Source organism: Callospermophilus lateralis, chromosome 7 (assembly GCF_048772815.1).
Source record: "Callospermophilus lateralis isolate mCalLat2 chromosome 7, mCalLat2.hap1, whole genome shotgun sequence".
Classification (NCBI taxonomy): domain Eukaryota; kingdom Metazoa; phylum Chordata; class Mammalia; order Rodentia; family Sciuridae; genus Callospermophilus; species Callospermophilus lateralis.
In genome coordinates this window covers 110,043,218-110,071,020 of record NC_135311.1, presented here as the reverse complement: position 1 = coordinate 110,071,020, position 27,803 = coordinate 110,043,218, and the positions used below count along the sequence as shown (strand labels likewise).

Sequence of the window (27,803 nt, the reverse complement as noted above, 5' to 3'; positions counted from 1 at the left end):
CCGCTCACCCCCAAAGCATTGGCTCAAGGCCAGTTAGAAAGCTTCAAAGAGCAAGGAGGACTTGAGTTCTAGACCTGACAGGGTGGGGTGCAGCTGTTCTTTTCAGGAATAACAAAATAAACAACAACAACAACAAAGGATCCCCCTCCCTACAATTCTTGGGTCAAGGGAGCAAAAGATGTTGAGAGAAGTGGGCTTGGAGAGATAAGTGTAGCTGAGACATGTAGATGGCATATTGGTGGTGTTATGCTCGAATTCAGGACCCCCAAAGACCACCAGAGACCCAAGATCGATGTAAGCAGCAAAGAGGTGTTTATTGCGAGCTAGCTCGGTCCTCCGCACGCACACACAGCAACTGGTGACGCTGAGAGGCCCCGAACCCAGGATTTGCAGCATTTTTATACATTCTTTGGAGAGGGCAGGGACTTCACATACATCATAGCCTCTTTTAGCAAATCATCACACACCTCGGGAAAATCAAATAACAACTCTAAAACATGATTAGCACATTCACTGGCAGGAACAAATTGTCTAGGGGTGATTGGTCAGTACAAAGGGGGTATTCATTTGAACTGATTGGTTTAAGCCAAGAGGGGTGTACGTGCTGAACTACATGGTTTCCCAACACCATAAACTACTGGGAGGGTCATCTGGCATCCCAGGTATTTCCCTGTCTCATGCTGATTGGTGGCTGCTAGGGGGCTGCTATGGGTCCCCACCTAGCATGACTGAGTCAGGGACACCTGGCGCAGCAGATCTCCCCTGTAGATAAACAACTTAGCAGGGTGGGAATGTGCCTAGGAGTGTTCTGTGGGTTTTTCCAAGGACAAAGGTCATGTCCCTTCCTTGGACAGGCTTTGCTCTGAGATAGAGGCTGGTTTTTCAGTGATCCATCTTTTTATATCAATTTTTCTGGACTGTTTAAGGGAATGAAAATCTTCTAAACATTTTAATATTAAAAAAAGAACTTCAGGGCTGGGGATGTGGCTCAAGTGGTAGCGCGCTTGTCTGGCATGCGTGCGGCCCGGTTCGATCCTTAGTACCACATATAAACAAAGATGTTGTGTCCGCCAAGAACTAAAAAATAAAAATATTAAAATTCTCTCTCTCTTTAAAAAAAAAAAAAAAAAAAAAAAGAACTTCAGGCTGGGATTGTGGCTCAGCAGTAGAGTGCTGGCCTGGGGGTGGGGGTGGGGGGGGTTCAATTCTCAGCAGCACATAAAAATAAAGGCATTGTGTTGTGTCCATCTACAAAAAAGATTCATATTCTCTCTCTCTCTCTCAAAAAAAAAAAAAAAAAAAGAACTTAAAGGATAACCCCTGAATTGTGAAGAAAAGCATGAAACTGCCAAGAAATCACATGTTTGTGAAGGAAGGATTCAGGATCCTTCACCAACAAGGGCTGTGTCCTTTGCTTTGAGATCACGGGTAGAGTGTGAATCCAGGAACTGGCATTAAATGAAGGTGACTATTGTGATTTCCTAGACCCGGGAAGGAGCCTCCATGCCCAAGAGTGTGACTCCTCGCGAGGCCCTGGGAAGGAGCAGCTCAGGGTCCCCACTGTATCCTAGGCGACAGATCTGGAGGAAGGCGTGTCAAAGGCGGAGTCATAGGCCCTCCTTCCGTCGCGCTCCGCCCAGTACTGGTTCCTCGTGGCCTTACTACTCGCCCTTGCCGGGCGGGTGATCACCAGGTAGATCCACTTTGGATGACACTGTAAGGTGAACTGAGCTCCCAAGGCCATCCAGCTTAAATTTTAAAGTTCCTCCCTAGAAAAGAGCGAGCGAGGAACACGATCTCCGGGAAGAACTGGACTCCACCAGTTTTCAACCGGCTCTGGACAACCAACTTGGGACCAAAAGTCTTGGAGTTCCGAAGGACAAGGGAGCTGCCTTAGGAGAAGAACCGCCTGGCTGGTCACGAGGCGCGTAATGGCCGTGCACGCCCGCCGCCTGTGTCACATCGCCTTCCAAGTGGCGGCCGGGCAGCCCCTAGCCCGGGATCTGCAGTGCCTCTTTGGCTTCCAGCCCCTGGCTGCGCGGGAGGCAGGTGGCTGGCGGCAACTGGCCCTACGCAGCGGAGACGCCGTCTTTTTGGTGAATGAGGGTGCGGGGCCCGGGGAGCCGCTGTACGGTCTAAACCCACATCATGCTGTGCCCAGCGCCACGAACTTGTGTTTCGATGTGGACGATGCGAGCACCGCCGCCCAAGTGCTGGCGTCCCGGGGCTGTCGTGTGCCGGTGCCCCCAGTTAACGTGCGGGATGCTCAGGGCGCTGCCACCTATGCTGTGGTCAGCTCGCCCGCTGGCAACCTCAGCCTGACGTTGCTGGAGCGTGCCGGCTATCACGGGCCCTTCTTACCGGGCTTCGGACCGGTGCCCTCCAAGCCCAACGCAGGTTGGGTCAGCCACGTGGACCACTTGACCTTGGCTTGCACTCCCGGCAGCTCCCCAACACTTAGGCGCTGGTTCCAGGACTGCCTGGGCTTTCACCACTTGCCGTTGAACCCAGGGGAGGATCCCGAGCTGGGCCTCGAAGTGGTAGCTGAGTCGGGGAATGGGGGGCTGCGGCTCATGGCCCTGCAGACTCCACCCGGCAGCATTGTCCCTACCCTTGTGCTGGCCGAGTCTCTGCCGGGGGCTACCTATAGTCAGGACCAGGTGGAGCAGTTTCTGGTTCGGCACAGGGGGCCAGGCCTGCAGCACGTAGGACTGTATACGCCGAACATCTTGGAGGCCTGTGAGGGTATGGCTTTGGCAGGCCGGCTCCTGACACCTCCCAAAGCATACTACCAGCAGCCAGGCAAAGAAAAGCAGATCCTAGCTGCGGGGCTCAAACCTGGCGTTCTGGCCCGACAGGGAATACTGCTAGATGGAGATAAAGGCAAGTTTCTGCTTCAGGTCTTCACCAAGTCCCTCTTTGCTGAGGATACCTTCTTCTTGGAGCTGATTCAGAGGCAAGGGGCCACAGGGTTTGGCCAGGACAACATTCGAGCACTGTGGCAATCCATACAAGAGGAAGCTGCCAGGAGCCAGAAAGCCTGAGGACAGCCAGAGCTAGATGCAGCCACTTTCTTGTAGCCTGAGACACACCCAGAGGAGGCCCAGCTATTGAAATGCAATACCCTCTGAGGCCAGGTGTGCCCTGCTTTTCCTTAGTACCTGCCAGCAGTTAAGTCTCTTACTGGGCTCCAAAGAAGTGTTGTTTTTTGTTTGTTTAAGTATAAAACATTTCTTACAAATATAATATCTAATATATACACAAGATACAAAGAACAATAAAAAAATTACATGATTAGGTCACAGACATAACTAATAATACAAGCCTTTGTGTTCTTTTTTTTTTTTTTTTTTAAATGTGAGTAGGACTAATTTATTTTTTGCAAGATGGGGATTGAACCCAGGACCTTTCACATGCTAGGAACATGCTCTATTACTGAGCTATACTCCCACCCCTTTGTGTTCCCCTATGATATATTTCCCTCTCTGCCCCAAATTTGTGATTTATTTTTTAAAGAGAGAGGAGAGAGAGAGAGAGAGAGAGAGAATTTTTTTTAATAATTATTTTTTAGTTATCGGCGACACAACATCTTTGTTTGTACGTGGTGCTGAGAATCGATCCCGGGCCGCATGCATGCCAGGCGAGCGTGCTACCACTTGAGCCACATCCCCAGCCCTGTGATTTTTTTTTTAACCCTTTGCATTTCTGAATTTTCACTATATGTAAAATGTATTCCTAAATAAATAACTTAGTATTTGAGGTAGGTAACTAAGACAAATTCTTCTGTGCTTCCCTTCTCCCTAGGGAGCAACCCATGTAGGTAGAGACAGGTGGTTCAGGGTTAAGCCCAACTATCTGCTTTAGGATAATACCACTGCTCCAATCAAGCTGACCTGAGACCTAGAAAGTGTTGGTGTTAACTCTTGGCAGGTACTCCCTGAAGCTGCCATCACTTCCTGGGGAAAGGAGAACAGATTATGTGGACAGAACACACCCTCCTCCCTCTGCCTAAAGCTGTATGGAAGCTCAACCAGTGGGAATCAGGACCCGATACTTTCTGGGTCCCTCAGAGGTGTGGAGTAAAGGGGCTAGGGAGAGGATGCAACTTTTCCAAAATGACTACAAAAATAAGCACTTTAGCTGGGTGCAGTGGCACACGCCTGTAATCCCAGCAGCTTGGGAGGCTGAGACAGGATGATCACGGGTTCAAAGCCAGCCTCAGCAATAGCCAGCTGCCCTGAATGCTCCAAGGTCACGGATAGGAACTCCCATAGTCCTGCCAGTAGACCTGAGAGAGAGAGCAGCCAGTTTGGGGTATGGGTCAGGCCTCAGCTGCTGACTCCTTTCTCTACTCCTCCCTGTTGATTGTGCTACTTTGCTCCCAGCATCCAGGTACCTAAGTTAGGCCTCTGCACCATCAGAATGCGGGTACCCCCCCAAGGGCTCTGGGCTGCTCCAGAACCCAGTGAGACCCTGTCTCTAAATAAAATACAAAATAAGGCTGGGGGTGTGACTTAGTGATTGAGTGCCCTTCAGTTCAATCCCTAGTACCCAAAAAAATAAAAAATAATCACTTTATTAAACAATAGGACTCTCAGGGATAGGGACTTTCAGAGGCATCACTGGGCTGCACTGTTGAGACTGGGTGTGTCAGTGGGGACATGAGGCCAAAAGAAACTATCCAGGACTTGCTGGCCCCGGTTGGGCTTTTTCCGGCTGGGCTTTTTCTGGCTGGATAGAGAAGACAATTGGGACCTTTTGGAACCCTGTGTAGAAGCCAAAAGAGGGAGGTACTGAGGAGAGGACATCATGGAATTCTTTCCAGCATCTCCTCTTTATCAATCTAGCTCAGGTTCTATCCTGATATGTAGAGCTGCCTCCAAATCTCTTATCTGTGCCTAACTCTACAAAAAGCAGCCTGAGGAAATCTTCCTGAGGTACAAATCTGGCTTCTCTCTTCCACCTTAAATGCTTTGGCAGCTTGGTTTTTATGCCTTGGCTGACCTGGGCAGGCTCTGCCAACTTCTCCAGCTAACCAAACGTTCATGGCTCCTTGGGCATTGCAGACTGCATAATGCCCTACCTTTGCACAAACATTTCACACTGAATTGCCCTCATTACTTTGCTCTTGTCCCCTCACCCTGTACCCAACAACTGTAAAGTCCTCAGATCAAGAACTATTCCTCTGACCCCATGAAAGCCTGGAATGGAGAATGTTCACCCAGACATGAACCAGTAAATGACTGAAAACCCACAGATTCAGATCTGAAGACAGAAGGATGGGTAAGGGCCATGAGACTTACCTTGCAGGTCCCTGGCTGATGGTCCTCATATACACGGAACACCTAGCCAAGAGTAAGGGGTAAGGACAGGGCTGGCATCCTCTCCAAAAGAGCCAAACTTCTATTTTCTGCCCTTGACATTATGCCCCAGTACTTCAGCTTAAAATGTGTGTGTGCGTGTGTGTGTATGTGTGTGTTCCTATTTACACAGTAATCGGTTCATATAGACAATGTAGGAAACAAAAGGGGAAATGAAGACAAAGGTAGTACCTTTTTCATGGCGGTAGAAACAGCTGCGGTGTGAAATTCCTCTCGGGTCAGCCATCGAGCACCAGGTGGTGTGGTCACTGGGGTCTGCCCTTCCAGGGCCAGACCATATACTTGATATGTCAGCTTGATATGAGAGAAAGTGTGGCTCACCTGGGAGGAGGATCAGGGGGTTGAAATAGATCTGTGGATGTGGCCACAGAGGTCATCAGTCCTGGTCCTTCCACTGTTACTTACCTCTCCAAGGTACTGGAGGTGGGTAGCAGGGAGAGGCCCAGTCCAACTCTGTAGTTTCTGCAGCAGGTCCTTGTGCTGATGCTGTCCTGAGTGCTCCAAGGTCACGGATGGGAACTCCCATAGTCCTGCCAGCAGACCTGAGAGGGAGGGTAGCCAGGTATGGGTCAGGCCTTAGCTGCTGACTCCTCTCTCTACTCCTCCTTGTTGATTGTGCCACTTTACTCCCAGTAACCGGGTACCTGAGCTAGGCCTCTGCACCAACAGAATGTGGGTACCCCCAAGGGCTCTGGGCTGCTCCAGAACACAGATGGCCAGGTACTCCTCCCTGGGGGGCCTGCGGCTGGCCTTTCTGGGAAAGTTGGCCACTCCCAACGTGTGGTTCCAGGGTTCTGTGGAAGGCAGGCACAGCTGGCACTTTCCAGTGATGGGAGCTGGAAACAGAGATCCCCAAGCCCTGCTCAGTCCAGGAAGGCTTAGGTGCCAAGCCCAGAAAGCAAGCTTGGCCTGGCTCAGCAGGATCTTGCTCAGTAGGATCTTACTAGTTCAGAAAGAACTAGTACCAAGGCTTCTATAGGCAGCTCCCTGACAGGGGCAGGAGAGGGTGGGGTTGGGGTTAAGGCCGCACTCACTGCAGTCCTCCACGTCAGGAGTGCCTTGCAGGTTCCATGAAGCTGAGAACTGTTCCTGCTCTACCTGAGAGACAGGGTGGGGTGTCATGGGGCAAGGGCCATACCCTAGGATTCCTGAGTGCTCCCTCCCCAGGAGGCTCACCCTCTGGCGTGCCCTGCACAAGCTCTGCACAGGGCACTGGCTGCAGAGAGGCCGCTGTGGGGTGCACACTGTGGCCCCCAGTTCCATGGCTGCTTGATTAAAGTCCCCTGGTCGGTTTGGATCCACTAGCTGCTGGGCTAGGCTCCTACAAGAAGAGAACACCTCTGTGAGGAAAAGACCCTTTGAAGATACCCCTCCCATAGTCCCCCATTATTCCAGTATCATACCAGAGATGCTGAGAGACAAGGGTGCTCTTGGGATCAGCACCAATGGCTCGGACGCGGCACAGCACCCGTACTACATTCCCATCCACCACACCGGTTGCCTTATACAGAGAAGTTCAGAACTTAGCCTTGGCTGGGAGATAGCACACACAAAGTGGGGGTGGCAAATGGTCTCACCTGACCAAAGGCAATGGAAGCAATGGCTCCAGCTGTGTACCGCCCCACACCAGGTAGGAGCTGCTGTAGGGTGTCTGCTGTACGGGGCATGTGGCCCCCTAGCTCTTCTACCACCTGATTGGGGTAAGGTTTAAGGTTATGAAACACTTGAGGCCCCAGGCTTCTACACCCTGCCCTTGACAACCCCTTACCTTCCGAGCTCCCTCCTGTAGTCGCCGGCCTCGAGAATAGTAGCCCAGGCCAGCCCAAAGTTGGTTCACCTCCTATAGGTGGGGTCACAGGTCAAAGAGATAAGTGGTCAGTCCCTCAGTTGTCCCCATTCTCACTACCCAAGGATAGCTTTTACCTCCAGAGAAGCATTGGCCAGGTTCTGCAGTGTTGGCCATTTCTATAGTTCCAAAGCAGAAAAGAAGAAGAGATCAAGGGTTAGGGCAGTGAAGGAAGATTTCTCTATACACATCCCAAAGTATAGGCTCTTTTCTGGGGTCTGGCCCAACCCTCCCCTCTTTTCCCTGGTGTCACCTGCATCCACCGGGTATAGTAGTTGATCACTGTGGCAACCTGGGTCTGCTGCAGCATAACCTCTGACACCCACACTAGGGGAGAGGGGTTGGCATGAGAGTACTGCTAATCTGCCTTGCTCCTAACCCACAGCCCCAGACCTGTATATTTCCAGGCAAGGTACCCCTGCTGTCAGGAGATGTACTGACCAGCATATGCTCGCCTATCCAGGTCCGCCTCATCCTCTGCCTGTCAGTGCAAGCCCAGGTGGGAAGTTAGTATGGAAGGTCCTGGATGCCATTCTCCTGCCCAGCCCTCCTTGTTCCTCATCTGCTTACCTGTCTTCTCCAGGGTAGGTCCCGCTTCTCTGTATCATACCAGCTCAGTAGGCTCTTCCTGAAGGCTGTTATTTCAGTTCTATTTCTGAATAGATGGTACGGGGAGACAGAGGCCTGAAATATCTTCTCTTCTTGCTGATTGGCCAGGTCTGCAGGAGTCCCAGGACACTCAGAGATCCTCCCTGCATAGGGAACCCACCTCAGGAGGAACCCAGGACATAGAAGCCTGTGGCGGTGTACTCTATACAGGACCTCCCCTACTCCCAGTCTAGCACTTAAGCTTTGGAGCTAGAATCAACCACAGTTGTCTAGCTGTATGTAGTCTTGACCCAATTTATGGCCTTAATTTTCTCAGAGTGATACTGCTGGCTCTGTTGTCTCTGGGCCATGATGAAAACCCAACAGTTTTAGTTAGACATGATAAATATCTATGCAGGGTTCCCTATTTACAAAACACTTTCAGGCTCATAAACTCATTTAATCCCATGAAAGGCACATGAGGGAAAAAAAAGCATAGGCTATTGCTCTGTATTATTGGTAAAAAAGCCAATTAGAGCAATTATCCCAAAGTCACGCAGCAACACAGAATTATGCCCTTAAATAGTGTCTTAATGCTTTAAGTCATACCAGGCTCCCTTCTCAGTCCAAATCTGCACCCTTTCACAGCCAATGAAACCAGCCTCTGGAGTCTTTGGCTAGGACCAAGCTCCTTACCCTTAGGAGCAGGCTTGGCCTGGCTATTGTTGGGGGCACGTTTCTTCCTTCTCTCCTGGCTGGCTGCCTGCTTTCCCAGATTACTTCCCACAGCTGCTCGAAGTTTCCTCATGATGGCCTGGAAGAGAAAGACCCAGCCCAAGTAGTTGGTCACAATGAGACTGAATCTTGGGGCCTCACAGTAGTTACAGTCACTTCTATCCCTATTCCACTCACAGAGTATCTAATTTTTCTCATGCACTCTCAAGACACCTAGGGTTTGCTCTTGGCTCTCTGTGGCACTGAGAAGCATGACCAGCACAGGAACACTAGCATGAGAAATTCAGAGTAACAAGCCAGGGTCACTATGGGCCAAGGACCAAAGTCTTCTGTTGGGGAGTATTTACAGGTTCCTGATGCTTATTATGATGTTGTTGTTTCAAGGTATCTGGGGGCATAGGGTTGGTGGGAGGTTTCTCCACTTAGAAATATTTCATGGTTACACTAAAACCTTTATTTGATAGAAAGGAGAAACCAAGGATCAGAGAGGGAAAAAGATTTGCCTAAGACTAAATGGCAAATCAATAGGAGAGGAGATGAACTACTTTTATTCCTAATAACTTTCTGATCTAGCAATTATTACTGACTGACCATTAGCAATAAGGTCACTGCTCTGACTGTTCTTCTGGCTACCTTTTTTTCTAACAGAAAAAAAGAGTCTAACAGTGTTTATGTAAGACCCCATGAAGTGTTTCAATTTCCTGATGGCTCCCCAAGGCAGGTACTACTACTGCCTCCATTTTATTTATTTATTTACTACTACTGCTTCCATTTATTTATTTATGGTCTGGGAATTGAACCCAAGAGTGCTTAACCACCAAACTCCATCCTCAGCCCTTTTTTTTTTTTTTCTTGCTAAGTTGCTGAGACTGGCTTTAAACTTATGATCCTCCAGGATTATAGGCATGCACCACAGTAGCTGGCCTACCTCCATTTTAGCTATGAGAAAATGAAGGTTTGTAGAGATTAAACAACTTGATCTTTCAAACTGAGTGTGCACTCTTATACTCTGGCTATGCTGCAAACCCAAGCCTATTTCAAACTCTTACCTCAAGGTTTCAACTTTACCATCTCATTTTCATCAAAAGAGCTTGCTTCCTGGGGCTGAGGTTGTAGCTCAGTGGTAGACTACTTGACTAGCATGTGTGAGGTACTGGGTTCAATTCTCAGCACCACACATAAATAAATAAAATTAAAGGTCCACCGACAACTGAAAAAATAAATAAAAGAGCCTCCTTCAGTGAAAAAAACAATACAAACCTCCCTCCATTTGCACTGACCTCCTTCTTTCTCCTTTTATGTGAAGGAGGGATCTCTCTTTTTCCCCAGGGTCCTGTTCCTCCAATCTTCCAACCAAGACCCACTCTCCTCCCCTTAATGGCCAGACTTCTTTTACCAAACTCACTCACTTCCACAATTTATTTTACAATTTTCCAAAGAGCAAAGTAACCTTTTCAAGACATGATCATATCAATTCCTTTCTTACAACCCTTAATTGCTTCCCATTAATTCCTTAAACAAATATATATGGATTGTCTACTATGTGTCAAGCTGTTTATTCAGTAAACAAACTACAAACCATCAAAGATTCCTGGGCTGGGTTTGTGGCTCAGTGGTACAGCACTTGCCAAGCATGTGTGAGGCCCTGGGTTTGATCCTCAGCACCACATATAAATAAATAAAATAAAGGTATTGTGTCCACCTACAACTAAAAAAAAATTAAAAATAAAAATTAAAAATTCCTGTCCTCATGGAGCTTATATTCTAACAGGGGTAGACAATACAAACACATAATAAGTAAATTATATGGGATGTTAGAAGGCAATACTATTAGCATAAAGAGGAAAAGTAGAAAAAATGAAGGGCATAAAATGCCAGAATGGGAATGAAATGTTGCAATTTTAAATAATGTGGTCAAGGCAGGTCTTATTAACGTAATATTTGGGGCTGTGGTTGTAGCTCAGTGGTAGAGTGCTTGCCTAGCATGTGTGAGACACTGGGTTTGATGCTCAGCACTACATAAAAATAAATAAAGATACTGTGTTCATCTACAACTAAAAAAAGTAATATTTGACCTATAACTTAAAGCAGCTGGAGTTAGCTATGTGGACACACAGAGGAGGCATTCCAAGAAGCTAGTGGAAAGACTCTAAGAAGGGTGACTGGCATGTTTGTGGTACATTAGGCAGGCCAATGTGGTTAAATAGAATGAGTGAACAGTAAGAGATGGGAAGGTGGGATAGGATCGCTAAGAACGTTTTTGAGGGCTTTGGCTATCATATCTCTTGCTCTTAGAATGAGCCAATACTGGGGATGGGGTTGTGGCTCAGTGGTAAAGTGCTCGCCTTCCATGCATGAGGCACTAGGTTCGATCCTCAGTACCACATAAATGTAAAATAAAGATATTGTGTCCACCTAAAACTAAAAAATATTAAAAAAATAAAGAATGAGTCAATACTGTTAATATAGACTTGAAGGTCCATGTACCAGGGCCGTAATTGTTTCATCCTCTCCTCTTACTATGCTCAAGTCACATTTACCTGAATTTAGTTGCTTAAATCTCCAAAGTTGTCTGTCCACTTTGAGGCCTCATATACTCCATTTCCTCTGCTTGGAGAGAGCTTTTCTATGTTCTTCCTAATATCCAATCATTTTTTAGGCTTTGGCTTAAATGTTCAAGCACCTTACTCTTTTAGGTCTCCATTATAGCTCTTTTTTTAAAAAAATATTTTTTAGTTTTGATGGATGCAATACCTTTATTTTATTTTTACGTGATGCTGAGGCTCACAAGTGTGAGGCAAGCACTCTGCCACTGAGCCACAATCCCAACAATCCATTATAGCTGTTAACTGTAATTTCACACTTAATTGTGATTCTTCCAGTTAGTGTCTGCTTACCCTACTTTAAATATATATATATATCTTTAGTTGTAGATGGACACAATACTTTTATTTATTTTTATGTGGTGCTGAGGATCAAACACAGTGCCTCTACTACTGATCCATAATCCAGCCCTGCTCACCCTACTTGACTGTAAAAAACAAACCAAAAAACAAAAACAAAACAACACAACAACAACAACAAAAAAAAAAACCTCCAGGAGGACCAGGACTAGATCTCTTCTGTTAATTGTTGTGTCCTCAAAGCCAAAGCCAGGTAAACACTGTAAATGTTTGTTAATTTAATTAATGGAATGGAGAACGGTGTTTCTTTTTTAAAAAGAAGGGGATAAGTCCAAGCAACTCAATAATGACGAAAAGGACTCAGTAGGGGGAGAAAAGTTAAAAGATGCCCTAGAAACAATAAACAAGGAGAATCGGTTGCTGGGCCAAGGGAATGAAAACTAGAGTCCCTGGGAAGAGACTACTCCTCCTAATACCTCTCTCCTCTCTCACGGTAGTAAGAGTCATACCCAAACACCGTCTAGGTCAACTGTACTTTCTAATTGCTTTCCAAATGGACCCTTCCTCATCATCCCCACTACAAGAACCTTAATTCTATTTCACTTCATCGCTTGGACTTTTTCAAATGCTTCCCTATTAGTCAGTCGCTTTATAACCTCAGCATCCTTGTTCTGTGGAATGCTCTCCGCCCGCACTAAGCTCTGCATCTTTCCAGGGAATTTGCCCATGCCCAGAACCCCTTTCTTTCCCCCAATGCCCTTCTTCTGGCCTAACTCATAAGCATATTTTAAGCTCAGTTCAGGCAGTGCCCCCTCTTTTGGGAATCCCGCCCTGCCCACCCAAAGCATTCCGGAACGGTGCAGACAAACAACGCAGGCGTTAAGACTGGGTTCCCACCCTCCCGAGGCCGCGCGTGGGAAGAAAAATTACCTCCTCCGCCGGCTTCCGCACAACACAGAGGGGCGTGGCTCCGGCCAATCCAGGCGGGGAGTCCGCAGCACCAGCCAATAGGCTCTCAGCGCGGGCCGGGCCCACTTCCCCGCACAGGGCCCGGGAGGTCTGAACGGAAGTCCAACCCTACTGCGACCCCAAGCGTGAGACCCCGCCCCATTCTCGACCGCCGGAGTCGAGCCAGGAGACTAAACGGAAATCTTCCGGCAGCTCAAGAGAGGGACGCGCAGCACGCTCTGCGTCATGGCTGCCGACAGTGACGATGGCGCAGCTTCAGCTCCAGCGGCCTCAGACGGTGAGCGACTTCCCAAAGGCCGCCCTAGAAGTTTATGTGCTCTGGGGGAGGGGAAGATCTCGGGCTGGTTGATAGAGACAGACCTTAACCTTCAGAAAAGTAACTCCTTTCTTCGGAAGCAGCCACGAGCTGCGCGCTCAGCTGCAAAGCTTGGGAGTGTTGGGAACGTAGGGCTGGTGGGGCCTGTCGGGAGATGTGGTCTGGATGGAACTCTTGTGATTCGTTTAAATGGGGCAAGTTACACGTTGTGGTCGAAAGGAAGTAGGACGTATTGAGAGCTCTGGTGTGAGCCAATATTTATCAGGCGATGGGGCATGCCTGGAACAGCTTGTGGCTGCGGGGGCACCATAAGAACAGTAGTGAGGCGCCTTAAGGGAGTTTAAGGGAACTCATCCTCAAACCCTGCGAAATATTGACTAAAGGGAGCGGGAAAAGAAACTTCGAATACCTTGTTTACCTTTCTACTGATTTATGCTGAGGAGGAAGTCTTACTTTAAAGACTTTCCCCAAATTCAGGGCACTGTCCAGTGAAGCACTTTGGACATAAAGGTTTAAGAGAACAGCTAACATCGGAACCCAACCCCTATGGCTAGCTTGGTGTCTGTTCCCCTGGGAGCATGCACATTGATCACCATTCTTATACCCAGGTTGTATCAACAAATGCACAAAATCTGGGGATGAGTTAATCCAGGTTCCTGTGGTGGATGTGCAAAGTGACAACTTCAAGGAGATGTGGCCATCCCTCTTGTTGGCCATAAAGACTGCTAGCTTTGTGGCTGTGGACACGGTATGAGATGGGAAACAGGGAGGACAGGTGGTTTTGAAGGGACTGGTACTGGGGGGCCACTCACAGCCCTTCCTTAATCCACCCATAGGAACTGAGTGGGCTTGGAGACAGAAAGAGTTTGCTGAACCAGTAAGTATTAAGTCTTTTAGTTCCAGCCCTGGCAGGAGGGGCAGATATCAACCCTGGAGTGTGTGGGGAGTCACAGTCCTGGGTGGTTTGGTTCTTTCATGAAGTAATTCAGCCATAACTGCCCTCAAAACCAACCCCAAGGTGCATCGAGGAACGTTACAAGGCTGTGTGTCATGCTGCTAGGACCCGTTCTATCCTCTCCTTGGGCCTTGCTTGCTTCAAGCTGCAGCCTGACAAGGTATGAGCTGTCTCAATCCTGTCCCCAGTTTGTGGCTGTGGGGAGGAGGGTTGAGTTGCAGGGGAACATCAGGTGTGAGGATTTCTTCTTTCAAATCTTGATATAACAGATTTCTTTCTCTTTCAGGGTGAACACTCTTACCTGGTCCAGGTGTTCAATCTCACCCTGCTGTGCATGGAGGAATATGTTATAGAACCAAAGTCTGTGCAGTTCCTGGTGCAGCATGGCTTCAACTTTAATCGCCAGTATGCCCAAGGCATACCCTACCATAAGGGCAATGACAAGGTAGGACTTCAGCTTTCTTAACCTTGAGTCTGGTGCTCAAGTGACTTTATTTCTTCCTACCCTAGGCTAGATGACAGAAAAGAATTTGCTTATGTGAGTATGGGAAATCACTAATGACAATACTGGAAAAACAAGACAAACTAATACAAGGGTGGGTAACATCGGGTTAGATAACAAGGGAAAATTTTCCAGGTGGGGAAACCTGGGATTAATGTCCTGTAGAGGAGGCTATCTGACCCCTTCCCTTCCACCTAGGGTGATGAGAGCCAGAGCCAGTCAGTACGGACACTGTTCCTGGAGCTAATTCGGGCCCGTCGGCCCCTTGTGCTGCATAATGGCCTTATAGACTTGGTGTTCCTGTACCAGAACTTCTATGCACACCTGCCTGAAAGCCTGGGAACCTTCACTGCTGACCTTTGTGAGATGTTCCCGTCAGGCATTTATGATACCAAATATGCTGCTGAGTTTCATGCCCGCTTCACGGCCTCCTACTTAGAATATGCATTCCGGAAATGGTGAGGGAATGGTTGAGGGAAAGGGGTGGGGCCTAGTATGAGTCTGTTTCATTCACTTAAGATGTTTGTCAAGCACTTACCATGTGCTAGGCACTGTTTTAAGATTCAGCGACAAAAATCCCTGTTCTCTTTGATCTAGTGGACCAATACCTTCTTGCACTTTTGTAGTGAGCGGGAAAATGGGAAGCAGCGGGCAGGTGGCAACCCACACCTTATCCTGGAGTTCTGCAGCTATCCTTCTAGCATGAGGGCTCATATTGACTATCGCTGCTGCATGACCCCTGGAACTCACCGTCCTCATCCCACCAGTATCTGTGACAACTTCTCGGTGAGACTACTTGCTCATTTCCTGGGGGAGGGGAAGTTCTGATATTTGAAACTCCTTTATATAAGTCCTCTTTCCTACCTCTAGGCCTATGGCTGGTGCCCCATGGGACCACAGTGTCCTCGGTCCCATGATATTGATCTTATCATTGACACTGATGAAGCTGTGATAGAGGATAAGCGGAGGCGGCGACGACGTAGGGAAAAACGTAGAAGGGCTTTGTTGAGCCTGCCTGGGACACAGACCTCCGGGGAAGCTGAGGATGGTCCTCCCACAAAGCAAGTCCATGGGGACCTAAAGGCTGAGGAAATTGAGCAGAAAGTGGCTGAGGTTGATACAAAGGACCAGCCTGGCTCTAATCAAGATCACAAAAATGACTTGGAGAAGGAGCTTAAAGCAACAAGGTATGAAACAACTGACATGGCTACCTCAGAAGTGTCAGGGGGCCAAGCCAGTCTTAACCCAGTGCCTGGGGATGGATTGCACCGGGCTGGTTTTGATGCCTTTATGACAGGTTATGTGATGGCCTATGTGGGAGTGATCCAGGGACCACAGTCCTACAGCTCTGAACCCTGGCTACCCGAATGTCACAACAAGGTATATCTGAGTGGCAAAGCTGTCCCCCTCACAGTGGCCAAGAGCCAGTTCTCTCGTTCCTCCAAAGCCCACAACCAGAAGATGAAGCTGGCTTGGGGCAGCAGCTGACCCAATTTATATGAGATACTCAGCCCAGGAAGAAAAGCTGAGAGTAGAAGGAGTTGTTTGGGTCTCTCTAGCCTGTGAATGTCACATTCAACTACACAGAGTTAAGGTGGGAGAACCTAACAGATACTGGCTGCATTGCCCCTGGACCTTTTCCTTTACCCCAGAGGCTGAGGTATGAGGGTACAAGTAAGAAGGCTGACCAGCACCTGCAACACCAACTTTATTTTTAAATCTGAAAGTGTCTTGGGAGAGTTTTACAAAAAAATCAACAGAAACAAGTTATGAAAATATTTGACCAACTTCATTCTTTGGTTATTTCTTATTGCGGCTCTGTAAGGACAGACTGTTCCCGAAGCTCCAGCTATAGCAGGAAGGGAAAAAAAATCAGTCCAAGTATAAACCATTTAACCAACTGGGTGTTTATCACCTGTTGATAACATAGAGCAGGCCCTAGGGCCTACAAAACCAGCCCCACTCCCAACCACAAGGTTGAAAGTCTTAATGAGGCAGAACATTAAGACTCCTTTATAAATATGAAAATAGATTAATCAACTGGAAAAGTTCTTTGAGTGGGTTAGCTAAGAGCCATGACCACCATGCTACCTTGCCCTCCCCCTGCATAGAAACGTAGTGATGTGGTCTGACCATGCAGTAAGTGCAAACAGCAATTATTCAAGTGTCTTAGACATACTGGCAAGAAGCATCCCAGTCTTCAGCCCTTTATCACTTCCTCGTCAGCTCCAAGTTCCATCCGATAGCTTATATGCCCCCAAAAAAGGCAACATAGATTTGGGATGGTAGAAGAAGAAGGGTAATACCACCTGCCAGCTCAACCCAGAACTAAGAGTTCTCTGGTCCTGTCTGGGGAATTATACTTGGGTCAGGTAGAAACTAGAGCTCCTTGCTTAACATCACCAGTTGGCCCTAACTAGGAAGGCCTCTCACTGCTGCCTTCCCTCTCATGCAGCCATTGGGTAAATAGGAACCCAAAAGTTTAGCCTGGCTTGACCTGCTCGCCAGGCTCCAGGGATGAGTGGAGGATGTGCACCAAGGGGTCCCTATGGCTTCAGCTGAAGGTCCATCCCCAAGGTAAGACAGGGACTAAACCCCCTTACCCATCCTGTTCTCCCTGGACTTGGAGTCCTATGCTCGAGATAGATTAGGGGACTGCAGCCAAGTTTCTTGGCTTGCCTTCTTCTACCTCCATTTCCTCAGAGGCACTTCTGCAACATGGGCTTGTCTCCTGGGGCTTGGGCCCAAAACCGTTTTCTTCCTGGGGAGTAGAGCAGTCCATGGCCTCATGGGCTGGAGCAGCTGCCCGGAATGGCGGGATCTCTCTTACCCTGTACTTCAGACTACTGAGTCGTGGTGGGGGCCCATCAGATAGTGATTCTTCATGGCACACAAATGGACAGGCCTCCTGATGCAAGAACTCTGGTGAACCAGGTAAAGAGCGCCATCGGCGAGCAGGTGGGGCCAAGGGCTCTTGCCAGTCAGCTAGGGGTGTAGTTCTAGGCCCTGGTGCATCCAGGTCAAATACCAGGGAGATTACAGACTTGCTGGGTAGGTCAAACAGCTTGATCTTGCCGCCCTTGAGGTCCTGACGAGCACTGAAAGGGTTGACTTTGGGGGTACGGGTAGCACCATCTCTTGGTGGCTGGTAATAGGGGTCCAAGACACTCACTGTACGTGGGGGTTTACGAGAAAAGATGTCTGACTGGCTTCGAGACAGCCAAATAGTACGTCTTGGACGTGGTGACTTGTGGGGGATCTTGTCATCCAGTGAGCTCAGCCTCTTCCCCGAAGGCACTTTCTCTAAGGGTCCTAAAGAACAGTGAGTCAAGTCTGGGTTATTCTCAGTAGTCATAATCAACAAAAGTACCACTTCATTAGTGTTTTCACTCAGGAAAGCAAAGTAGGACCTGATGTCCCATTTCATCAATGAGGAAACACTCAGAAGGAAAGCAGTAAGTCAAGTCACAACTCTTTAATAAAAAAAGAGTCCAGTACTTTTTTCCCCGTGATCTCCTGCCCCTCTTCCTTCTAGACCCAAGTTTTTGCAATCACAGCCTGGGGGTAGACCCCCATAGACTAATTTCTTCTTTTGGGGTCAAGTTGGATTGTCTATGATCTCTTACCCTTTGCTGTGGGTTGCAGCTTCTTGTCCCTCTCCAGCTCTTCTTCCTGTAGGCGGTTCATAATTTCCTCCAGGGTCTTCTCAATCTCCACAAAAGATGGACGCAGTTTGGGGTCCATCTGTAGGCATCCACACCAGCCATGAGCTCCGCCCTCCTCCCACTCCACAGGTGGAATTTGAATGTGTTTCTAGCATCTTTTAAGAGGCAGATGTGCAGCTTTGAGATTTTCCCAAGGCCCTAGGCCATGAGAATGATTCCCAGGGATAAGGCAGGAAAGATGCTACTGTCATTATCTTTTACTATCTTAGTTCTTTTTGTGTGTGTGTCTTATCCCCTTGTTTGAAATACAACCCTCCAAAAGTGTACGCTCAGATTGGTTTCTTCTGTTTTTCTTGAATTCTGATACTGATGTATTTTGGGGAGTTACCTGAACAAGGCCTAGCTACTCTTTGGTCCTAACAGATCTAACCTTGCTATCTAGCTATAAAAAACGAAGGCCAACAAGCATTCCCCCCATGTGCCTCACAACAAGCGTAACCCATAGTCCAACAATGAAACCTGACCAAAGTTCTTTGAATACCCAAATGCAAGGAGTGGTAGGTCTGCCCTGCAAGCTGAGGATTACTGGGTAATACAAAGCTGTTTTTATCTTCCCTTGGTCCAGGGCTCTGGAGACCCTGGCCAGGCCCAGAAGAGGAAGTGCAGTTGATGTTATACATCCAGTGAAAATGTGTCCCCTCATGAGGCTAATCAGCTGCCTCTCCCTATGGTCTTAACCAGGTGAAAAGGATTCAGACAGCCCCTGACCAAAGCCACAGGGAGAAAGACACTCACATTACAGCAGTTGAAGGTGAGCTGCAGAAAGTCTGGGGGACAGTCTCCCACCATGTGCTGGAAAGCGTCATAGTCCAGCCCGAAATTCTGTGGATGGGTATGGTGGGGTGGGTACAGGGACATGGGTAGACAGGTCATTAATCCCCCACCCATCCTGGCCTGTTAAAAAGAGGAGGCTGGGAGCTGCCTCTCAGAAGTAACCACAGAATGAGTACCAGCAACTCCACCCCAAGGACAAAATAGTTCTATAGGCTCAAACCAGCCCCATCCCAGTGGCACTAGGCCCCAAGCCTATAGCTCACCTCTGTGCGGGGAAGATAGTCTGGATCAGCCTGGATGCGGGCAATGATTTCACAGAGGATGATACCGTAAGAGAACACGTCTGCCTGGTGGGTAATCAGACCTCAGTTGCCCTCTCAATGACAAGAAGATGGGGTATCTTCCCCCATGTCTTAAAAGCCCAGACCTAGGACTTATAGCCCATATAAATCGTTCACTGGGCAATTGCCAGATGCCATCGCTGCTCTTGGCAAAAAGAATGTTCCTTAACCTGAACATAAAGGTTGACCCTTAGTACCTTCTGCTAAAAGTGGATTCTAAAGAGAACTAGGTCTCCAGATCCTCCAGACTTACCTTCTCATTATAGGGCTCATCTCGGAGAACCTCGGGTGCCATCCAGAAGGGTGATCCCACCACAGCCAGCTTCTCATTTCCCATGCTGTGGGGTGAGATTATAAGGAAAATGAATTCACCACTGCCTGGCACACTGGAAATTTTTTGAATGTTGGAAATTCTTATCTCCCATGGATGGGTACAAAGTAGGACTGACTGAAGTCAGTCACTGAACTGACACTGAACTATTGTGATCAAGTCCTAGCCTCCAGGGAGGAAGCTGGATTTTCCCTTAGCTTTAACAATCTCCTCTGCAGCCCTAACATCCATTAGGGCTACTCACCTGGCATCAGGAATCTTCTCAGCTAGGCCAAAGTCAGCCACCACTGCAGAATAACCATTCTCATCTCTCTTTATCAGGCAGTTCTAGAGGTCCCAAAGAAAAGAAGATGGCTCACAAGTGGGAATTAGCCAGCTATAGAGTTATCACCTATGCCTCCCTAGTATAGGGCTTCTTGGTGAACTATATTCTACACTGACTGACTTCAGTGGTCAGAATGGAGGCTTTAAGACAGCCATGAGATATGAGTTAGCTCTGGAACTTCAGTGGCTAACCTAGGTGTCACTTCAGTCTCCAAACTCAAATATTTACCCTTGTTTTTTATGTTCTTAGCACAGTCTTTTAAGTGCCAGAGATATCTCAATAAACAAAACAGAAACCCTTGTCCTCTTGAAGCTTATAGTCTAGTGTAGGACAGACTATCAGGTCCTTGGCCTCCCTTCCTCTTTTCTCAGAGTACACAGACCCTAGTCCCAGGCCTTAACTTGCCAAGTGAGGTAAACTAGGACAAGTACTCTAGCCTATAATAACTTTCACTGCCCACCAATAACAAGTGACCTCATTTCCTAGGATGAAAAGTTTGATCTGGCTGGGGATATAGCTCAGTTGCAGAGTGTGTGCTTAGCATGTGTGAGGCCCTCAGTTTGATCCCTAGCACTGCAAAAAGAGATCTGGCTCCTCCAATTGGCCTACCTCTACCTGCTCCTGGAATCCCTATGCATTCCCCCATCCAATTTGTCTTAAACAAGTCTGACTTCAAGATTGAACAAGCCCTCCAAACCTTTGCCTTTGCTTAAACCATCCCTTTCATTTGGGATGGTCTCAATTCATTCTTTCTCATGTAGTGCTGGGATCAAACCTGGGGTCCCATGTGTGCTAATCATGCACTCTACCACTGAGCCACATCCCCCACATCCTCATCCAGTTCTCCCTTTTACCTAAGAAATTTTTATGTCTTTTCAGGCAAATTGCTCTTAAGTCCTCACCTTTATACCTCCCTCTTTTCTCAACTTCTTTGGCTCTTGTATGCTATTTCCTCTTACAGTCTGCAGAGGATATGAACACCTCAGGAGCAGATTCTGGTTTGGTCCTTTCTTCCCCCCCCATATTTAATTCATAAGTCAGATTAAGGATATGTTCACTGAACAAATGCTGTTATCTGCAGAGAAAGAGTGTATCCAAATGACCTATAAACAAACATAAAGCAGCAACCAGCTCTCCCCAAATAGCTGCATTCAAAATAACCCTAAGCCACTCTGGCTTAGGAGGTATCTCACCCCACCCCTTCCTCCAGAGGCAGTAGAGATCAGGAATCCTTGGCTTACGGAAACTTTTCTGGGGCCAGTAAGGTCCGATCTGACCAAAACCAGCCCACTTTCCCTTGCCAAACTTGTTGTCTAGTTGCCAAGACATTGTCAAGTCACCTCTTGCTTACTCAGCATCAAGTACACATTAATTATTCTGGCCTTGATGTGATTACACCATTCTTCCTCAAACTGGAAGGAGCCTGTGATTTCACCACACTTCCTACCCTGGATCCCAAGTACATATACATCGTCTAGCTTCCAAGAAGGACTGTCCTTGTGCTTGTCCTGGCTTTGACCCCCCATCAGTCCTGCCGAATCAGCATCCCAACTCCCTGACTTGATAAGAAATGGGCCCTAGGCCAGTCTGCATTAGCCAAAGCCATGGGTAAAGGGCACTATCCTATCATGTCTCTTTTCCTTTTTTCTCCTATTTCACCAACAACTTAGACTCTTTGTCTCTAAGGCTTGGACTAAAGTTCTATTTACTATTTGCTTTATGGTACTTAGAAATAACCCTATTAAAGCCAGCTTGAGAGCAGCAGGATAGGAATAGAATATGGCCATAGTATACCACCCTTGTCAATGCTGTTCAGTTTCTACCCCATATTCATATTCATAGAGGCCTGTTCACTTTCTGCAAATCACCCATCTAGTAGAAAGTGACTTCTGAGTAGCATCTCCAGAAGCAGCTAAGAAATGGCTAAGGCAGGAATGATCATGGACCTACAGTGTGGGTTAAGGCTGCATAGCCTAGTGTTCCTAGAGTGGGAATAGAATGCCGCTTCTCTTAAGGTTTCTCCATAGCCAGTAGTTGGTCACTGAAACCAAAAAAAGGTCAAATAGTCTACATCTGAGGTGATAAGAAAACTGAGGAGCCCTGACCAGGATTAGCTTCAAGTTTCCCAAAAAACCCCCGAGCCTGCCCTTTAAGAAATCTAAGCTAAACCAGCCATAGAGGTGCATGCCTGTCTTCCTAGTGACTCAGGAGGCTGAGAGGCCTCAGCAACTGAGACACTGCCTCAACAAAAGGACCAGGAATACAGTTCAGTGGTAAAGCATTCCTACCCAGTACCAAAACAAACAAAACACTAAGCTAGTCAGGTTTAGCTTGTGACACTTTTTTCTTCCTTTTCTTCCACTCAGTGGCTTCTGCTGGAAATATTCTCATTGAAGATCCCAGTGAGTTCCCTAACAGCTCAATAGACACAAATAGTTCTTAGGTTATTTGGTCTTTCTGTTCATGCCACAGCTAATTACTTTCTTCATCTGTGTATGATTCAAGAATTATGTTAGTATTGGGTATGTACAGAATATGGCAGTCAGAGCCATGCAGCTAAGACTAGCTATTAGCACCTAGTTGGAGACTATTCCCACTACTTTTTTATTCTCAACTGGCTTCTATGATTCTACAGTTTGGGGTTCCCTTCTCTACCTTTGGCTACTCTGCAGACTCCAATGGAGGCTCTTCTTCCCATCCCATAGATGATGCTTTCAAGAGTACTGTCTTGGACCTACATGCTCTTCTGGCATTCCATTTCTAATTACCACCTCTGTGCTGATGACTCAAATGTATATACTGAGCCCTAGCCCCCCACTTTTTTTTTTTTTTTTTTGGTACGTTGCATATCTAATCTTCTGGACATCTCCTGGATTACTCATATTGAACTCCATTCATACAAGCCTGAACTCATCCCCACCCCCCACCCCCCAAAAAAACACCAATATTTTACTTAGAAAACTATTTTTTTATGTTTTGTTTTTTAGTTTTGTATATGCGCACACATGTGTTGGTAATTGAACCCAGGATCTCAAGCATGCTAAGCACAGGCTCTACCACTGAGTTACACCCACAAGCCCCTAGCTTTTATTTTTATGTCTTTTGGTATTGCCACTTTCTACCCAGTTTACTAAACTAGAAACCTGGAATTCATCCTAGACTTTTTACTCTTATTTCCACCAATTTTAACTTCTAAACATTTTCAAACTGGTCCCTCTCTTTTTATTCCTATTACTGTTGCCCTAGTTGAGGGCCTTGTCATTCTTCCTCTGAATGTTTCAATACTGTGCTAACTGGTCTGTGTGCTTCCAGAGTTGGTCTCCCATAACTCATCTTCCTCATTTCTGCCAGCATTATCTTACTGAAATGTGAACCTGTGTTCTATTTAATAGCAGATAATGACATGTTCCATTGGTATGAAATGTCCAGAACAAGCAAATCCGTAGAAATAAAAAATAGATTAGTGGTTGCCAAGAGCTAAAAAGAGATAGAAATAGGGTGAAGTTTCTTTTTGAGGTGATGAAAAGGCTCTATAATTGGATAGTGGTATGGGTGAATATATTAAAAACCTCTGAAATGTATACCTTAAATGGGTAAATTTTCTTTGGTGCATTATATATTTTTAATTAATATTTGTTTTTAGTTGTAGATGGACACAATACCTTTATTTATTTTTATGTGGTGCTGAGGATTGAACCCAGTGCCTCACACATGCGAGACAAGCACTCTACCACTGAGCCACAATCTCAGCCTGCATTATATCTTAATAAAGCTGTTATTTTTAATAAGCTGGCAATGATTCTTCCTTTCCTATCTACAAAATAACATCCAAGTTAGATAGTCTGATATAGTCAGACTTTTCTGTCAACCTAATCCTCTGCCACTCCAACTTCACAGTGCAAATCACATTTTTTATACTATTCCTTTCATCTGATCTGGAATACTGTTCATTCTCTACCATATACTTATTAAGGAGAATTCATTTTCAAAATTCAGCTCAGGCATCATCTCTTCTGAGAAGACTTCTCTGCACCTGGAGGTTAAATATCCTTTCCTCAAAGCATCCTATGCATTCTTATTTCTCTTCTCTTAACATTTGCCACATTATAATGAAAATGTCTATGTTTTTATAGTACCTTACCTAACTAGACTGTAAGTTTAGGAAAGTGGGGATGTCTTAGGAGGGAAGTGGACTACAAAATACTTTCTAACCCCTCAGGTAAGTGAATGATTGGCCAACATGGTACACTTTTCACAGGTATAATACCATTGTTTTTTCAAAACAACATCAGAAAGACAGATCTGAGATTTTTAAGTTTAATGAGAAAAGTGAGGCTTTTTTTTTTTTTTTTTTTTTTTTAAGAGAGAGGGAGAGAGAGAATTTTAATATTTATTTTTTAGTTATTGGCGGACACACATCTTTGTTTTGTATGTGGTGCTGAGGATCGAACCCGGGCTGCACGCATGCCAGGCGAGCGCGCTACCGCTTGAGCCACATCCCCAGCCCCAAAAGTGAGGCTTTTAAAAAGTAAAGACCTCAATCGCCTGATTCTAAGAGGGTCTCCTAATTCTTCGGCCTCTCCAGAGGGTCAGGTTTAAAAGCTTTCTGCTGGAGACAGCAAGTCCATGGCAAGAGCAATGTATACTTACGAAAGCAGCAGGACAAAGGGATACTGTTTGTGGAGGCATTGTCATAAGGCCTCTTACTTAGGAACCTAGTCCCTACCTCCAATGTTGGCTAATTTCAAGACATCTTGTATAATGCTTGCATTTCTGACTCAACTGTGGCTACAAAATATAACACTCAATTAGACTAAGGAGCCAGCCCAATTTTTAGGCTGTTTGGTATGCAATACACAAAAGGAAGACTTCTGAATGAAGTAATTTTGCCTAGAAAAGCACATGTATAAGAGGCCCAGCCAGAGTCCCAGCCACAGTCCCCGCCAGAGTCCCCTGAGGTGAGAGGTAACCTTTTTAGGTTCAAAAAGTAGCACAAACACTGCTGATGCATGGTGCCAGTTCCCCTTAGTATAATACATCACATTGCATCAGAGTGGCTTACAGATTTGCCTTTTCAAGGACAGGGGATGATCCCACTCATCTCTATATCTTTTACCTAGCACAGGTACACAGAAAAAAATCCTGGTAAAAGTTTGTTAAATGAAAGTTTGGCCAGATGATCTGGGCCACTATCAAAAAGCATGTGCCAAGTGCATATACTAATCATGTATTCAACTCTCCATAACAGGGACTGAGCTGACAAGGGGATCAAAAGTGTGGCCAGGAGTGCATTTTTTGGAAACCTACACAAAATTTTCAGAACTGGGCCAGAGTAGACATCTGAGAGAAATTCCTGAGGTGTCCTGGAATTGGCATTGAATAACACCACCCAGAGTGGAGAAATACCAAGAATATGTGCAGTGTTAGCTTTAGGTAACAACAATTTTTTTAAAAAAAAAGGTTCTCAGTATGCCATCACCTCTCTCCTCACCTCAGCATACTCACTCCACAAACCCAGCTATGACCAGATGAAAAAAGAATTTATTTTATATCTCAAGAAAGGTTAAGTGGTTCTTTTCACAGCAAAGGCAAATCAGAAAATGAACTAAACACCTCAGGGATTTCTGTAGTCCAAGTCTCTTAAGTCTCTTAGGTTATCAGCTTTAAGTGGGTGCAGTGACATATGCCTATAATCCCATCAATTCAGAAGACAGGCTGAAGCAAGTTCAGCAACTTAGCAAGACTGTGTCTCAAAAAAATAAAGAGCTGGGGATGCAGCTAAGTGGCAGAGTGACCCTGGGTTCAATCTCTGGTACTGAAAAAAGAAAATCTGTTTTGCTGTAATATGTTCCATCTCTTGCCCTCCATCATACCATATGATCCTATATCTTTACCCCTGGTGCCTGCGTAATAAATGGTCTGCTCTGACATCTATCCCCCTGATTAGACTTAAGAGCTCATGGAAGTTACACGACTGAATTTCAGTCATTTCTATGTCCCCAAAACTGTGTCCTCTGATAGCACAGTATAAATGGTTCCCTGAAGCTGTTGATAATTCTCATTATAAAAAGTAACTCCATCCAGGCATGGTGGTGCATGCCTGAAATCCCAGCAGTGCAAGAAGCTGAAGGAGGAGGATTTCAAGTTCAAAGACAGCCTCAGCACTTAGCGAGGTACTGAGCAATTTAGCAAGACCCTATCTCTAAATATTAAAAAGGGTTCAGTGGTTAAGCACCCGTGGGTTCAATCCCTGGTACCAAAAAAAAAAAAAAAATACCCAACTCCACGATGTCCTAAAATCCCTCCAGCATTCATATTTGTTTCTTTTCTTTTTTCTGTGGTGCTGGAGATTGACCCCAGAGCCTCATGCATGCTAAGCAAGTGATCTAAAATTGAGCTGCATCACAGACCCTGTTTTTTTTTTTTTTGTAGTTAATAAATACCTTTATTTTGTTTATTTATCTTTATGTGGTGCTAAGGATCAAACCCAGGGCCTCACGTGTGCAAGGCAAGCACTCTGCCACTGAGCCACAACCCCAGCCCCCAGCCCCTATTTTGTTTTTGTTTTTGGCACCAAGGATTGAACCCAGGGGTGCTTAACCACTGAGACACATCTTCAGCCCTTTTTATATTTTATTTAGAGACAGGTCTCGCTAAGTTGCTTAGGACCTTGCTAAATTGCCCAGGCTGGCTTTGAACTCAAGATCCTGCTGCCTCAGTCTCGGGAGCCACTAGGACTGCAGGTGTGCATCACTATTTGTCGATCTGTTTTTAAAATGTTTTTAGTTCTACATGGATACATTACCTTTATTTACTTATTTTTATGTGGTGATGAGGATCGAACCCAGTGCCTCGTATGTGCTAGGCAAACACTCTACCACTGAGCTACAACCCTAAACCACCATTTGTTCTTAATTCATGCTCTTTACCCTGAAAACCAGCATTTTCTATTTCTAGCTGTGTGGCCTACACCCTACATGGATAGGCTTTTCACTCAGGAAGAATCAACAGGGTGACTTCAATGGAGTCAACATTAATACTACCAAAAAAAGAACAATAATCACTAAGAGCTAGAGATACAATTCACAATGCACAATCTCCTAAGGGTAGCCACAGATCATCAGTAGTGCTTTCCTGATGCCAGGAAGTAACAGAATTAAGCAGAAACCAACTGTTCTCTCAGTTATCCTGAAGAGCCAAGGCTCACATACAGTTCTACTGGTTGCTACTGGAGCTCCAGTAAAAGCCTGTGTATGATACCAGGGATTGAACTCAGGGGCACTCAATCACTGAGTCACATCTCCAGCCCTATTTTGTATTTTATTTATAGACTGGGTCTCACTGAGTTGCTTAGTGCCTTGCTTTTGCTGAATCTGGATTTGAATTCTCGATCCTCCTGCCTCAGCTTCCTGAGGCACTATGATTATAGGTGTGCACCACCATGCTGACATTCCCACTATTTTCCAATCTTCCTGTTATCTCTGATCTGGGAATACTGAATTGATTACTGTTGCAAGGACAGAATCCATTTTTGCGGACAGAACACTTAAGGTCTCAAGAGCACTGAAGACATCAGAAGAGAGGGAGCAAAACTTGGTCTGGAACCCCAAATCTCAGTTCGTGAATAGATGTTTTGGCCTCTGTGCTATCAAGTCCCTTCCCTGAAACAGGGCCAGAAAACTGTTTACAAAGGCAAATAAGAAGAATACTTGAGAAACACAACAGAATAATCAAATACTATAAAGTGTAAACCACAGAAATGTAAGGAAACCTGACACCATCCTTAAAAGAAAGCCAACTCAAACCCAAGGTTGATAATGAAGACATAATTTGAAAACCTCAAAGCCCTGTACTCTGTCCCTTTAGACTTAATTCTCCCATGGGGATTCTAGTTCTTATGGTCATTGTCCCCTGCCATACAGGTGTCCTTGGTGTGGCTGGTCTGGGCATGAAAGTACAGTTCTCTCCTTAGTCCTTGCAATGCAGTTAATCTGATGCTGGAATATTCAGACAAAACTTTCCCAGAAAATAATCAGAGATTATAAGAGGACACTGATAATACATTAAATTGGATGGTCTGGTTTATAAGACTCTTGATAATCTTCAGTTTGA

At 46.2% G+C, this 27,803-nt stretch overlaps 4 protein-coding genes across 16 annotated transcripts in view; 2 read left to right on the top strand and 2 right to left on the bottom strand.

Annotated features, from left to right (window-relative positions):
* The first annotated feature begins 1,467 nt into the window (after positions 1-1,467).
* On the top strand, positions 1,468-3,302 carry Hpdl (4-hydroxyphenylpyruvate dioxygenase like). The gene has a single exon (XM_076860556.1). It carries the CDS (start codon positions 1,932-1,934, stop codon positions 3,042-3,044), a length of 1,113 nt encoding a protein of 370 aa, XP_076716671.1. The 5' UTR covers positions 1,468-1,931; the 3' UTR covers positions 3,045-3,302.
* A 278-nt stretch (positions 3,303-3,580) lies between these two features.
* Mutyh (mutY DNA glycosylase) lies at positions 3,581-12,490 on the bottom strand. 7 transcript variants are annotated; one of them, XM_076860545.1, is made up of 17 exons: positions 12,384-12,490; positions 9,600-9,760; positions 8,512-8,629; positions 7,798-7,979; positions 7,669-7,708; positions 7,481-7,554; positions 7,305-7,346; positions 7,150-7,221; positions 6,959-7,072; positions 6,785-6,882; positions 6,558-6,702; positions 6,416-6,479; positions 6,026-6,217; positions 5,787-5,923; positions 5,553-5,702; positions 5,304-5,345; positions 3,581-4,766 (listed from the first exon to the last, which is right to left on the bottom strand). In XM_076860545.1, exons 3-17 carry the CDS (start codon positions 8,621-8,623, stop codon positions 4,620-4,622), a joined length of 1,611 nt encoding a protein of 536 aa, XP_076716660.1. In that variant the 5' UTR covers positions 8,624-8,629; positions 9,600-9,760; positions 12,384-12,490; the 3' UTR covers positions 3,581-4,619. The 7 variants fall into 7 exon arrangements, with proteins under 7 accessions (XP_076716660.1, XP_076716663.1, XP_076716661.1 ...); XM_076860548.1 differs by having other exon boundaries at positions 7,798-7,946; XM_076860546.1 differs by lacking the exon at positions 12,384-12,490 and adding an exon at positions 10,130-10,157.
* Position 12,491: 1 nt separating this feature from the next.
* Toe1 (target of EGR1, exonuclease) lies at positions 12,492-23,786 on the top strand. 4 transcript variants are annotated; one of them, XR_013091806.2, is made up of 10 exons: positions 12,492-12,699; positions 13,347-13,486; positions 13,575-13,615; positions 13,757-13,853; positions 13,980-14,138; positions 14,394-14,653; positions 14,822-14,981; positions 15,066-15,382; positions 18,486-18,671; positions 19,302-23,786. XR_013091806.2 is itself a non-coding variant. In XM_076860553.2 (9 exons), the coding sequence occupies exons 1-9, from the start codon at positions 12,648-12,650 to the stop codon at positions 18,595-18,597; spliced, it is 1,338 nt and encodes a 445-aa protein (XP_076716668.1). In that variant the 5' UTR covers positions 12,492-12,647; the 3' UTR covers positions 18,598-23,786. The 4 variants fall into 4 exon arrangements, 3 of the variants coding, with proteins under 3 accessions (XP_076716668.1, XP_076716669.1, XP_076716667.1); XM_076860553.2 differs by having other exon boundaries at positions 18,486-23,786; XM_076860554.1 differs by lacking the exons at positions 18,486-18,671; positions 19,302-23,786 and adding an exon at positions 16,651-18,478.
* Positions 15,883-27,803, bottom strand: part of Tesk2 (testis associated actin remodelling kinase 2) — a 140,770-nt gene continuing 128,849 nt past the window's right edge. For 3 of the 4 annotated variants that reach the window (XM_076860541.1, XM_076860542.1, XM_076860544.1), the window contains 6 exons: positions 19,611-19,693; positions 19,289-19,373; positions 18,958-19,041; positions 18,656-18,742; positions 17,822-17,939; positions 15,883-17,507 (listed from right to left, as the gene is read on the bottom strand). In XM_076860541.1, coding sequence (XP_076716656.1) covers positions 16,843-17,507; positions 17,822-17,939; positions 18,656-18,742; positions 18,958-19,041; positions 19,289-19,373; positions 19,611-19,693 — 1,122 coding nt within the window. In that variant the 3' untranslated portion in view covers positions 15,883-16,842. The remainder of the gene's footprint in view (positions 17,508-17,821; positions 17,940-18,655; positions 18,743-18,957; positions 19,042-19,288; positions 19,374-19,610; positions 19,694-27,803) is intronic. The other variant, XM_076860543.1, reaches the window with a different exon arrangement.

What these genes read in the sequence shown, in the direction of transcription:
- Toe1 (XM_076860552.1), top strand. Translation starts at nt 12,648, where the DNA reads ATGGCTGCCGACAGTGACGATGGCGCAGCTTCAGCTCCAGCGGCCTCA. An exon ending in ACCATAAGGGCAATGACAAG is followed by an intron (nt 14,139 to 14,393) that starts GTAGGACTTCAG and finishes CCTTCCACCTAG; the next exon opens with GGTGATGAGAGCCAGAGCCA. An exon ending in GAATATGCATTCCGGAAATG is followed by an intron (nt 14,654 to 14,821) that starts GTGAGGGAATGG and finishes GCACTTTTGTAG; the next exon opens with TGAGCGGGAAAATGGGAAGC.
- Mutyh (XM_076860545.1), bottom strand. Translation starts at nt 8,623, where the DNA reads ATGAGGAAACTTCGAGCAGCTGTGGGAAGTAATCTGGGAAAGCAGGCA. An exon ending in CTTGTCTCTCAGCATCTCTG is followed by an intron (nt 6,703 to 6,784) that starts GTATGATACTGG and finishes CTCTTCTTGTAG; the next exon opens with GAGCCTAGCCCAGCAGCTAG. An exon ending in TCCTGACGTGGAGGACTGCA is followed by an intron (nt 6,218 to 6,415) that starts GTGAGTGCGGCC and finishes CTCTGTTTCCAG; the next exon opens with CTCCCATCACTGGAAAGTGC.
- Hpdl (XM_076860556.1), top strand. Translation starts at nt 1,932, where the DNA reads ATGGCCGTGCACGCCCGCCGCCTGTGTCACATCGCCTTCCAAGTGGCG.